Source organism: Antechinus flavipes, chromosome 3 (genome assembly GCF_016432865.1).
Source record: "Antechinus flavipes isolate AdamAnt ecotype Samford, QLD, Australia chromosome 3, AdamAnt_v2, whole genome shotgun sequence".
Lineage (NCBI taxonomy): Eukaryota > Metazoa > Chordata > Mammalia > Dasyuromorphia > Dasyuridae > Antechinus > Antechinus flavipes.
This window is the reverse complement of record NC_067400.1, coordinates 636,227,685-636,240,775: the sequence shown is the minus strand read 5'-3', so window position 1 is coordinate 636,240,775 and position 13,091 is coordinate 636,227,685. Positions and strand designations below refer to the sequence as shown.

At 39.8% G+C, this 13,091-nt stretch overlaps 1 protein-coding gene and 1 pseudogene across 1 annotated transcript; one reads left to right on the top strand and one right to left on the bottom strand.

The window, feature by feature from the left end:
• Positions 1–4,817: 4,817 nt before the first annotated feature.
• Positions 4,818–5,631, bottom strand: LOC127556949 (tumor protein p53-inducible nuclear protein 1-like; annotated as a pseudogene).
• Positions 5,632–10,713: 5,082 nt separating this feature from the next.
• Positions 10,714–12,700, top strand: LOC127556943 (mothers against decapentaplegic homolog 1-like). Its single transcript, XM_051990455.1, has one exon. It carries the CDS (start codon positions 10,747–10,749, stop codon positions 12,298–12,300), a length of 1,554 nt encoding a protein of 517 aa, XP_051846415.1. The 5' UTR covers positions 10,714–10,746; the 3' UTR covers positions 12,301–12,700.
• The last annotated feature ends 391 nt before the right edge of the window (positions 12,701–13,091 follow it).

The window sequence follows — 13,091 nt, the reverse complement described above, 5'->3', positions numbered from 1 at the left end:
TTGCCTGTAATAATACTGGAATTTTATTGTTTGTAAAGAGCTTTACAAATATTTTATTCTCATAATAGTCATGGCAGTTTATTATTATTCCCTATTTTACAGGTGAAGAAACTGAGCCACATAGAGGGCTAGTGACTTGCCTGGGATCACATAGCTAATAAAATGTCTGAGGATGAATTTGAACTCAGGATTTCCTGACTCTACTTCCCATGCTTTATCGACTATATCACTAGACTATTCTGACCATTCACTTAATTATAATTCAGTTTGAATAAAATTCACACAAACAGGATGTGATTGAATTTGGAGAAATTAAGAGACTTCATTTACTTAAGCAAACCAATAGCCTCAATCACATTGTTTTTAGGATGCACATAAAGGCTCACTAAGGAGTTGTATATTTGTCCATGTATATATATGTTCATGTGTGCATATGCATATTGTGCAATATTTTTTAAATGAAGAATTTTGAATTGAAGCGAAAATTCTATGTTGAAGAATAATTTTGAATAATTTCTTGTCTGTTTCAGTGAAATACTACTAAGCATTAGCATGATGGAATATATTTGATAAAAAAGGACAGCATTTTTTGTGTTTTTTTTTCTCTTTTTTAATTAAAGCTTTTTATTTTCAAAACATATACATGGATAATATTCAACATTCACCCTTACAAGACATTGTAATTTTTTCCCTTCTCTTCTCTCCAACCCCTCAGATGGCAAGTGATCCAATATATGTTAAACATGTACAGCTTTTCTATACGTATTTCCACAAATATAATGTTGCAAAAGAAAAAAAAATCAGATCAAAAAGGAAAAACAATAAGAAGAAAACCAAAATGCAAGAAAAGAGCACCAATAAGAGTGAACATACTATGTTGTGGTCCACTTTCAGCTCCCACTCTTTTCCTCCTAGGTGCAGATGGCTCTCTTCATCACACGAAGCTTAGAACTGGCCTGAATCACCTCGCTGTTGAAGAGAACCACGTCCATCAGAATTGATGATCGTATAGTCTTGCTGTTGCCTTGTACAGTGATCTCCTGGGTTTGCTCACTTCACTCAACATCAGTTCATATAAGTCTCTCCAGGCGTCTCTGTATTCATTCTGGTGAGTAATAGAAAAATAATATTCCATAACATCCATAGATGGTCATTTCTTTAGTCATTCTCCGATTGATGGGTGTCCACTCAGTTTCCAGTTTCTTGCCACTACAAAAAGGGCTGTCGTAGACATTTTTGAATATGTGGGTCCCTTTCCCACCTTTCAGATCTCTTTGGGATATGATCCCAGTGGAAACACTGTTGGATCCAAGGGGATGCACAGTTTTTGAGCATAGTTCTGAATTGCTCTCTGGAATGGTTGGATCCATTCACAATGTATTAATGTCCCAGTTTTTCCACATCCCCTCTGACATTGATCACTGTCATTTCCTGTCATCTTAGCCAGTCTGACAGGTGTGTCACTTCTGACATTGTTCACTATCGTTTCCTGTCATCTTAGCCAATCTGACAGTTGTGTAGTGATATCTCAAAGTGGTCTTAATTTGCATTTCTCTCATTAATAATGACTTGGAACACTGTTTCACTTTCTTCACCTGGAAATTGTCTGTTCATATCTTTGTACCATTTATCAATTGGAGAATGGCTTGAATTCTTGAATGGCTGAATAGAGATGAGGTTCATTTCTTCGAGGTCACATGCTTCCTAGGAAAAGGAAACTGAGGCCTAAGGCTTCCCTTACTTTATTAGGCAGTCTCTGAAAAACCACATTGCTTGCCCCCCCATCCTTCCTCTTCTCTATCCCATATTGGGGTTTCTCATTCGAAGCTTTCAGCATTCTTTCACATTCCTCATCCTCTGATACTCAGAGCACACTCTCACAATGTCTCTCTAAGTCATCAATTCCTTGTGGGTCATCCCTTGTGGTGGCAGGTACTGATTCCCAACCTGGCCCCTTTAAAACCACCAGTCTCATTCCTCCCATAGTTTTTGTCTCTGATGTCTCTGATCATTTGGACGATGGCATCATTTGCACTATATTTGTGATCAATTTGATCATGCAGGGAGGCACACAGGAATCTGTATAATTCCACTAATAGCTATAAGCAGGAACCACAAGCCCTGCTTCCTCAAACTCCCTCCAAACCAGAACCGCCAAAAGGTGTTAAATGGGTGTTTCCATGTTTGTGTAGGGACATGAGCATGCTTCCAAATATTCCTAGTGATTTCTTTTACCATCCTTCCATTATCATTGATCTGCATGCAAGTGGACAGATTTAAGTTTCCATAGGCTCCCTCTTCCTCTGCTAATAAATAATCTGAGACTAACCTATGCTGTAAGACAGCTTCCCCTGTTTGGGTAGCTTGGTCAGCCAGTAAGTCTAAGGCCTTTGCAGTCTGGTTGGTGACAATTCTTTCAACGGCTTGCAGCTGAATTAGTCTAATATATATGTCCTGTATCCCCAAGTGCCCTCCCAGGCCCCCGGACCATATTCTTAGACTGTCCTCTCAGGGGGCCAGGAGTCTCCCCATTTGTTAGCATCCCCAGTTTGAGTGAGGGAAGTGTCAATGCTCCATCTTTTTCTATCCAGATCATCATGGAACTGAACCCCCAAATGACTTTTCTCAGAGTCAGGTAAAAAAACAACAACAACAACAACTTAGGTCTTATTAGTCCAATATAACAAATGCCAGCCCAGTCCAGGGAAAGATGTCTATAAGCAGTCTTTCCGAAAATCCAATAGTGCCCTTTTAGAGCAGGGTTCTTTTGTGTAAAGATCGCTGTCCTGAATCCTGACATTCATCAGTCCCCTCCCAAAGTTAGTGAGTCTTTGTTTTCAATATATTGTCAATGCATTTGTAGGGTCAGGCTCTATAGTTCATTCTTTTGGAGCATCCATGGGTTCTTTGACTCAAGTGTGATGAGTCCACCCACATTCCTGGGTCCTTACAGCAGTGTCTGAGGTCAGGAGGACTTGGAAAAGTCCTTCCCAGGTTGGGGCCAACTTTTCCTTCTTCAAGGTTTTAGGATCAAGGCCCAGTCTCTGGGCTGGTATTTGTGTGCAGCAAATCCTAGAGGCGGGGTCTGAACAATGAGTCCTTTTAATTGTAGTTTGTATGTGTGTGTGTAATATTCTGTATGATTATAATTCCTTTCCTTTTGCAAACATCTTAACATGCATTTACTATTTAGCCAGTAAATAGCATTTACTGTTCTACTGGGCTGTAGAAGGAAAAAGGACTCTGATAAATTATCAGTCTGTTGATATTTTTTCTAATCCTAGTAGAAAATAGACTTTCGAGTTCTAATTATGTGTCCCTGGGTCATATAAGGAATTGAGAATTAGTATTTTTTTTTAAAAAAATTGTGAAGTGGCTAGCTATAGATTAATGGTAAATCTGTTATGTTTTCTCTTGTGAAGCTAACTAATGGTCCTGAAGAGAAATTAAACCAGAGTTTGGTCTTCATTAGCCCCATACTCTCTTGAACTATCTAACCAGCCCTGGGCAGATTCATAGCCAAATAACAACCAATTCAGTAGAAAGAGTCTCTTGGAATTATAAGAATGTCCAGTTCTAGAAATCTAACTTCACTTCAGTCATTTATAATCCTCACAATATCCCTGTGAGGTTGCTATTCTTATTCCCCTTAATGAAAGTGGAAAACAGAACCGAGTAGTTCAAGTTTTTTTTTCCCCAAAAACAGAATAATTAGCCCATTAGCAAGAATTTAGCAAGACCCCCCCCCACCGAAAAACAAAACAAAACAAAACAAGAAAACCCCAGATACTGATCTTCATTCAATACAATCTTAGTCTGTAAGCAGCCTTTGTCAGGAGTCAAACATGCACACCACACACATTATCGGTGCAGGCTTTAATAACTTCTTCCTAGGTTGGAAATAAAGACTTTACCTTGTCATTGTGTAAAAGTGAAGAGGCTATACACATTAAATTGTACACAATTATAATGGCTATTTTCTAATTCTGCAGCTTAACCAGTAAGGAAAAAGAATAGATCTTTTGGAACAAATGAACATCTTTACAGAAAATGAACATTTCTAAGTATAAACCACAGATCTGCCTTTAATTTTTCTAAATGAAACAAGTATCTGTCCTATAATAACTTGTAATATTTGTAACACATTGTAATAATGAGAAAGATAGCTAACTCCTATCTATTAACTAAATGTATCTGACATCAAAATGAACTATATGAGGAAACAGTATCAAGTTCTCTTTCAATAGAAAAGTTCAGCCATGAATCCATTATGTCCATAGCAATCATTTCCTTTTCATACTTTTAGTGTGTAAAAAAGCAATGTGTTCTGTATATAAAGAAAAGATTATGAAGTACTGGTCATTAAAGAGTGTGGCTAAACCTGAGAAATTTTGTTTACTCAAACTTTTGATTAAAACAAAAAAGAAAGAAAAGAAAAAGAAAAGAAATTCAGCTGAAACCTATTACATCACCCAGTAAGAAATTTCTTTAAAATGCCAACTAACTCACAGAATTTAGTTGAATCACCAAAGACATTCCCAAATACAAAACACTGCAATTGAACTGATATTTATAAAATATTCTGGAAAAAAGTTCAAGAAAAAAAGTTAGCTTTTAAGAACAAGGCACTGTGTGATATACAGAATGTAATTTTTAAAAAATTACCCAAAAAAACAGTTCTATTTTAAATGATGGATCATCAGCCAAGCTGCAAATATACACTTTCATTATTTGAGTGTAGGTGCACACATCACACTCACCCCACATTCACACATAAAAATATTCCAACAAACTGATAGCATAAAGACTTGGAATCCTCAGTAATTGTACTGAGGCTGGCAAGGCTGGCCCAACCATTTTGCTTTATTTGCCGAGAGTGGCAATCCCTGGTAAGATTTTGGCAATGGAGATTATTTCTGTTCAGAGAACACCTTTCGCCATGTTCTTTTATCCACTGGGTGGGATGAAAGTTCTTGGTTTGTTCAAGGAAAGATGAATGAGCTGCAGCATAGCAGTGAACGTGTTGCCCCCCTTCATTCTGTACTTGCATTCATTCCACCACCATCCTCCCATCAGAGTTTTTCCCTTATTAGCACACTGCAGTCAGAAGGAAATCTGTGAGAAGGATGGCTGCTGACTTTGAAGGTTTTCCTCCCTCTACTTTCCTTCATCATCTCCAGGCCTAGGCCAGCTTGGATTATGAAATTCAGGCTCACAGCTTCCCTCATTGAGACTCCTGGCGGAATGATAAACAGATATGCTGGGATGTTCTATTAAGAGATTTTCCAAAGAGATTTTCCCGTGTAAGGAAAGGCGGTTTGCACCTTGATAGTGGTTAATCAACCTGCAGTAAAGCATGGGGAAGGGGTAATAAACCAACTTTCCTCTGCTGAATGTCGCAAGAGTCACTAGTATCAACTAAACATTCCAGGGAAGCTGGTAAATGGGGAACAACCGAAGGATGATCAGTAAGCGATTCTTCACTGATGTCTTTGTCTTCGAGTTCTGCTGAAAAATTAGTGTCTATAATTTTTCAACAAGAATCCATTCATCATCTTTTTCGCTAAATTCTGGTTCTTTGTTAGTGGTCTTGATTTCATCCACAAACATACTATTCAACCTCTGGAACATTAATAAGGCAAGAATGAGACTTTGGCCAGTTCTATAGCTGCGATTTCAAAACGTTGTCTTCGATAAACCCAATGGCACAACAGGAAATTAAAGTGCATAAATTCTTATGTAAGTAAGAAATGTAACCATTCCACAATGATTACATTCATAAAGTTTCTCTCCACTGTGGATTCTCTGATGTAGAGCTGGTGATTCCCCATTTCCCCAATGATTTCATAACATTTCATTACACAGAGAAATTCTGTCTGAAGTGTAGACCTATTACTGTCTTATACAAGAAGATGGAGAGAGCCTTTTCCAAGACTAATATGGTTACAATAAATATGGAGTTGTACCTATCAATCTGTGCACAGAAACTTTCTCCTACAACCATAAAACGTTCCAATTAACAGTGCAACATATAATCTAATCATTTGATTTGACAGATGTTTTTCTTACTAAACACAAGCAGCTACCTGGTTTTCACATAATTATATAATATGTGTTTATATGTGTGTATATATATATATTTATTTATTTATTTTCGACAATCTGTATCAGTCTCTAAACATAAAACAGTAATTAGCAATTCCTTTTGAGTGGCTAGAGTTCAAAAAATGAATTTCCATGTTCAAACAGGAGTTTGTCCCATTCTTCTATTTTCTCCCTGATACGTGTATGCCATTTTCATCATATCGGATTCAAAATCAGAATACAGTTACAGTGGATAAGGCCTTGAATCAGGAAGAGCAGCTTTTTAATCCCATCTCAGACAATTAGGACCTGACATAATTTGGGCAGCAACTTTCATTAAGGAGCAGAGAGCTTGGAATAGGATCTGACAGAAGGCAAAGTACATGATCTTAGGCCAAGAGCAAATTATGATGCAAAAAGAAATACAGAGCTATCAGGGAAAGGACCTTTAGTGAAAATCCTTCCAAGCATTGCTAAAGAAAACACCACAATTGAAGAAAACCTTAGAAGTTCAAACACAAGTGAAGGGAAATACAAAAAATAATCCCGAATGAACTCGTCTCAGGTAATCAACATGAAAAGACACACTATATATATTCAATTATGTATGAGTGTCTGAGACCAGATTTGGATTATGAACATGTCTTCCCTGTTCCAAACGTAATGCCCAGTACTGTTCTCCCTATATCCAGAGTACTCCATTTGCTGGTTCACCAGTTGTTATTGGACAGTGTTCAGTAACAATAATAACTAACTTCAAATAGTGATTTATGTGTGCAAAACACTTTACAATTATTATCTCATTTGATCCTCACAACTATCCTGGGAGGTAGATGCTGTCATTAGCCCCATTTTACAACGGAAGAAACTGAGGCAAATGGGTAAAGTGACTTGCCCAAGGTCATCCTGATAGGTCGGGGGCTGGGTTTGAACTCTCTTTGCCATCCCTTTGCTACCCTAGTTGCTTCTGGTTGTTGCTGTACAGCCTGAGGTGTGGGACCTTGTGTTTCCACAGAAATGTGCAAGTGAGAGAAATATCCTGTGAAGAGAGCATCCTTCTGTATATCTTAATACTGGAATTTAGAATTAAAACCTGACTAAAGTGGCTGGGGCTTGTGGAGACAGAAAAGTAGGGTAATGTTTGTAGCGTAGCTCTAGGTCACATGCTTAATTTCTTTATGAATATTGACTTCTCCTCCCCAGGAGAAGCTTAGGCTCATCTTAATGATCATGTGATATATGTGGTGGGAGGGGGAACATATGTAGGGATAAGTATATGTGAGATGAAGCAGGAAGTTGTATGTCCTGGAGCAGCCAGCAAATGGGGAAATGGGAGGGATCTTGTGGCCAGGAAGAAGGATAGAATGCTTGATCCTCCTCTCTCTTAGTGTGCACCTATTCTATAATAGGACATACGGGCTCTTCCGGGTGTGTAAGAAAACAGCCTTTTAACTTCATCCCTCTCTGAGTCCGAAGGTTTATTTTTTACAACATTGCCTTCAGAAAATAATCTTATTTTTTTTAAAGCTTTTTATTTACAGAGCATATTCTCCATTTCTTGGGGCCTCAGTACAGGCGGTGGGGGTGGGCAGCATGAGTAGGATTGGAGCCAGAGAAAGGTTTTAAAATTAAAAAATGTAAAGAGAAAGAGGTAAGGGCATCATTTTTAGTTTCGAACCTGGCTCTGTGTGGGCAGGGTTGGTGTGAGTATGCAGCTGCTGCAGTGGCAGAGATGGGGGAGTGGAGCTCAGTCTCCCCAAATTCTCTAAGTGGCTGATACAGTGACTCATGGGGGAGGGGGGACCCTAACCCTGAGAGCCTCCCACTCTTACCCTAAATTTGGGAAAGCGATGACTCTGTATATTGAAGGAAGTCCAGGTGTTGCAGCTAAGAGACTTTTGAGAGGGCAGTAGTCACTTGATGAACCTGGGCTGGTGCAACCCACTCAGACCTCACTGGCCAAGTCTTCCCTGCTTGTGGGTGCTGTCCTTGTAGTTTAGGAACTGAAAGGTCGAGAGGGACGATGAACTTATAGCATTCTCTGGGGCTTCAACTCCTCTCCAGGTGCACACACAGAGCATGGGAAGAATCAGTCAACGTTGTGTGTGCTGTGTAAGGAATACAGTTGTCTCCTTGATTTTCTAGAAAGCCAGAGGAAGACTCAGTAAAGCTGGCTTACTTCATTTTCTTGGTGTAGCTCCTATATTTTCTTGTCCTGATCTACTGATGTCTAGAAACTTTCTGGAGTCTACTGTGACAGGGAGAGAGGGCCATCGCCACCCCGGGAAAATCCATAAAGGCCTTGATACAGGTGGTTCTTGAGCTGACCCTTCCAGGAGCATAATGGTTTCCATGAAGAATTCATTAAAAAATGAGTTCTTGAAAGTGTAACTTCTTTGTCTTAAAGCCTGAACAATAGGGAGTCTTGGGTGGGCACAATGTGGGGGATGATGCTTAATCATTGCACCTTTTGGGTTCTCCTTCTGTGGATACAGACCAGAGGTCTGACTCGGGTGCTTTCCTGTGATATTCAGAAACTCATTCAGAGTGGAATATACATTGCAATCTGGGGATGAAAAGGGCAGAAATCATTTCTGTGTAAAAAAAAAAAGCCTGAAGTCAATTATTAAATGCTGTAAGATATTGTGACTGTTAAAAGTGATGATTGATACCTAAAGAGGAACAAAACGAACTTATTTTAAAATGTACCACTGATATATATATATATATATATATGTTATCACTTTTAACAGTCACAATATCTTACAGCATTTAATAGTGTGTGTGTGTGTGTGTGTGTGTGTGTGTGTGTGTGTGTGTGTAAACAGCTTTCCAATGTATAAGATTTGGATAAATAGAACCTTGTGGTATATGACTAAAAGAGATTCAAATCTGTTTGTGAATGATATAAGATGATATCTCATTTGTTTGAGAACAGTTTCATATTTTGAGTAGGGAAAGACCTTTCATTTATTAAAAATTAGATAAATGAATGTATACGATTACAGTTTCGAGGTACTAAACTGAGGAATGCTTATGGTGAAGCTTCTGAGCTACCAGCATGATCCATATTTCAGTTCAATTGTAAATAACTCTTTAACTGCAGGTAAAACTTCAAAAGAAAGAAAATCATATAAACATGTACTGACTGAAGTATGCTTTTTAAAAGAATTATTGATTGAATAGGAAAAGTTAGAGAGTATTTTTGGAATGGAATGTAATTTTTCATGATTCCATTGATATTTGGAAGCTCTCTTGTAATTTATGAGAATTAGGAAAAAGAAACGATAGATTAAAAAATCTGATGCCAGACCTTGAGAAGGAGAATTGAGCAGCTCCGGAGAAGTTCAAGATTGCTCAGGTTTTAGCAATAAGAAGTCTTCAGTTCATAGTAGGAGTCAGCTGAGGGAGTCTAGAAAGTAAAAGTATGTCAGGAGCCTTTAAACTAACATTTTTCTAAAAATGAATTGATGAATTCTTTCTAATTTCTCCACCTACCCTAACAACTGTCTGAGAGCTAGTCTGCGAAACAGGAACACAAAATAAGGGCTCTGAAAGCAGAGGAAGGAGTGTTTCCCACCTCCAAAGGCAAACTCTGTTTCTTTACCACTTACAAAGGACCTTCCTCTGCTAGCAATTCATTGATAACTTGTAAAGGATGGCAAATATCTGACAGATCTTGTGTGCGCTTCATCTCAAACCCGGAAAATTATAGCTTTTAGTTTTCTATTGTTGCCATAGATGATTCCTTAAATGAGAGCAATGTCACTAGTTTGGTGGATAGTAGAGTAATATAACAATCTGAATTTGTTTTTTTGCTTTCTACCACCTTATGGTTCCTTTCTTTTGTACTATTTTGCTATCTCTTTCTTCTTCTAATGCCCATAATGTTATCCATTATCTTTTATTAGCTTTATTATTCCCTATTTTGGTTCTATACTAATACCTAGTATTTCTAAAGCTTTTTAAGTTTTGCAAAGTATTTTATAGATGTTAATTCATTTGATCCTCACAAACAAATCTAGAAGGTAGATATTATTTTTAAAGGTTTTATTTCCCCCCTTTACATGTAAAACTATATTTTGAACTCCACCTTTTAAAAATTTTGAAGTACAAATTCTCTATTCCCTTCCCTCCCTTTCCTTTCCATCCTTTGAAAAGGCAAGCAATTTAATTTAGATTATAAATTTGTGGTCATGTAAAACATAATTACATGCAGAATAAATAAATGAAAGAAGCAATAAAAGTATGCTTCTACCTTTACCAGATTCCATCAGGTTTTTATTTATTTATTTATTTGCTGGTTTGTTTGTTGTTTTTTTTGAGGTGCAAAGGTGCAGAAGTGCAGAGCATTTTTCACGATGGGTCGTTCCCATTTGCCTATTGCCTATTGCCAAAATAGCTAAGTCTTGGGCCGGAGCTGCTGGAGCCCCAGCAGGATTGGCAGCCAGACCACGAGGCTGGTCAGGACTCTTTGGCAATTGCCTTTGTGGGGCGCACCACCCACGAAATCCTGGATTTGGATAGAAGTCTATTTCTATTTTTTGTGGCACTGGTAATGTTAATTTCTGCCTTTGGGAACTTCAGAAACGTGAGTCTTACATCTTCTTGTGTCCTTCCCAGGACTTGCTTTCTGGACATTCCAGGACCTGATTTCCCGACATGTCTGGGAGCCCAAAGCACTCCATTTTGAATGTGACAAGTTTATTCTCCTTTACCAGCCCAGTTGTGAAGAGGCTTCTAGGTTGGAAACAGGGGGATGAAGAAGAAAAATGGGCAGAGAAGGCTGTGGATGCTCTGGTCAAAAAACTGAAGAAAAAGAAGGGTGCAGTAGAGGAATTAGAAAAAGCTCTGAGCTGTCCAGGGCAGCCCAGCAACTGTGTCACCATTCCCCGATCACAAGATGGCAGGGTGCAGATCGCCTTCCGCAGAGAGATGCCGCATGTCATTTATTGTCGCGTGTGGCGCTGGCCAGACCTTCAGAGCCACCATGAACTGAAACCACTGGAATGCTGCGAGTTTCCCTTTGATTCCAATCAGAAGGAGGTCTGCATCAATCCATACCACTACAAACGGGTAGAAAGCCCCGTTCTTCCACCTGTGTTGGTTCCAAGACACAGAGAATGTGATCCTCAGCACAGCCTGTTACCTCAGTTCCATAACTTGGGACAAAATCAGCCTCACATACCACTCAATGCCACTTTCCCAGGACAAAATCAGCCTCACATACCACTCAATGCCACTTTCCCAGGACAAAATCAGCCTCACATACCACTCAATGCCACTTTCCCAGGACAAAATCAGCCTCACATACCACTCAATGCCACTTTCCCAGGCTCTTTCCAACAACCCAGCAGCCATCCTTTCCCTCATTCTCCCAGCAGCAGCTATCCAAACTTCCCGGGAAGCAGCAGGAGCAGCACTTATCCACACTCTTCTACCAGCTCAGGTCTGGGAAATCCTTTTCAGATGCCAGCAGATGCTGCTCCTGCTGCTTACCTCCCTCCCCAAGACCCCATGGCCCAAGGTGGCTCACAGCCAGTGGATACAAATATGATGGTTCCTCCCATGCCTCCAGAAATAACCGGTGGAGATGTGCAGGCAGTGGTTTACCAGGAGCCAAAACACTGGTGCTCTATTGCCTACTATGAGCTCAACAAGCGTGTGGGTGAAGCATTCCGTGCCTCCTGCACAAGTGTGTTTGTGGATGGTTTCACTGATCCTTCGGACGACACGAACCGGTTCTGCCTTGGGTTCCTCTCCAATGTTAACCGGAATTCTACTATTGAAAAGACCAGACGGCACATTGGCAAAGGTGTTCACCTGTGTTATGTGGGAGGGGAAGTCTACGCGGAGTGCCTGAGTGACAGTAGCATTTTTGTTCAGAGCCTCAACTGCAACTACCAACATGGCTTTCACCCCACCACCGTGTGCAAGATTCTCAGTGGCTGCAGCCTCAAGATTTTTAGCAACCTGGAGTTTGCCCAGATATTGTCCCAGTCAGTCAACCACGGCTTTGAGAAGGTCTATGAGCTCACAAAAATGTGCATAATCCGGATGAGCTTTGTGAAGGGCTGGGGAGCAGAATACCGCCGGCGGGATGTAACCAGCACTCCCTGCTGGATCGAGATCCATCTGCACGGTCCTCTGCAGTGGCTGGATAAAGTTCTTAGTCAGATGGGATCACCTCATGATCCCATTTCATCTGTGTCATAAATGCCCCCCTCCCCTCCCCAGGATCCTGCCTCTTTGGGAACTCTTGAGCCTGGCATGTACTGGAAGGGTGTGTGAGTCAGACACCTTTACAAACTGCCAACAGGCTGAAAAGGAGCCTTGGTAATTCTTGATCTCTCTGACCAACTGTTGGATTCAGAAACTAAAACTATTGAAACATACTGCCGGTATCAAGAACTCATTTCCTTTACATTGTAACATTCTCTTGTAAAGTCAACTGGATGCAGATCTTTCAGCGGGGGTTTGTGTATCGCTCAAGAAGAAACCGCCAAATGAGGGACAATTTGTCCGAGGGACAAGCGTTCCTAAGAGATCCATTTGTATTTGGCACTTTCAAGGGCATTGTTTGGCAGGTGTTTAGCATTAAGCCGTTAGTCTCAGAAGTGTGTGTGTGTGTGTGTGTGTGTGTGTGTGTGTGTGTGTGTGTGTTTTAATCCGGTTGGGAGCCCATGATGATAGTCTCTCTCTCTCTTTTTTTTTTAATGGGTTTTTCATGATATATAATTAAAAAAAAAAACTATCTGTTTAGTAAGGATTCCTGGGTTCTTTTTTTGTTTTGTTTGTTTTTTTAAGCAAAGGTTAATCTTGATGATATAGAGTGTAATCATCTTTCTAAAATTTGTGGGCTGACCACACTGCTGTCACAATAATGTTAGCATCTGTTCTCTGCTAAATGTGTATGGACAGTGTATTTGGAAGTTTAGAATTGATTAGACTAGAGGATTTTAGGAGTGTTGGGGATGGGACAATGGGGGGAGGGGGAGGGAATGTGG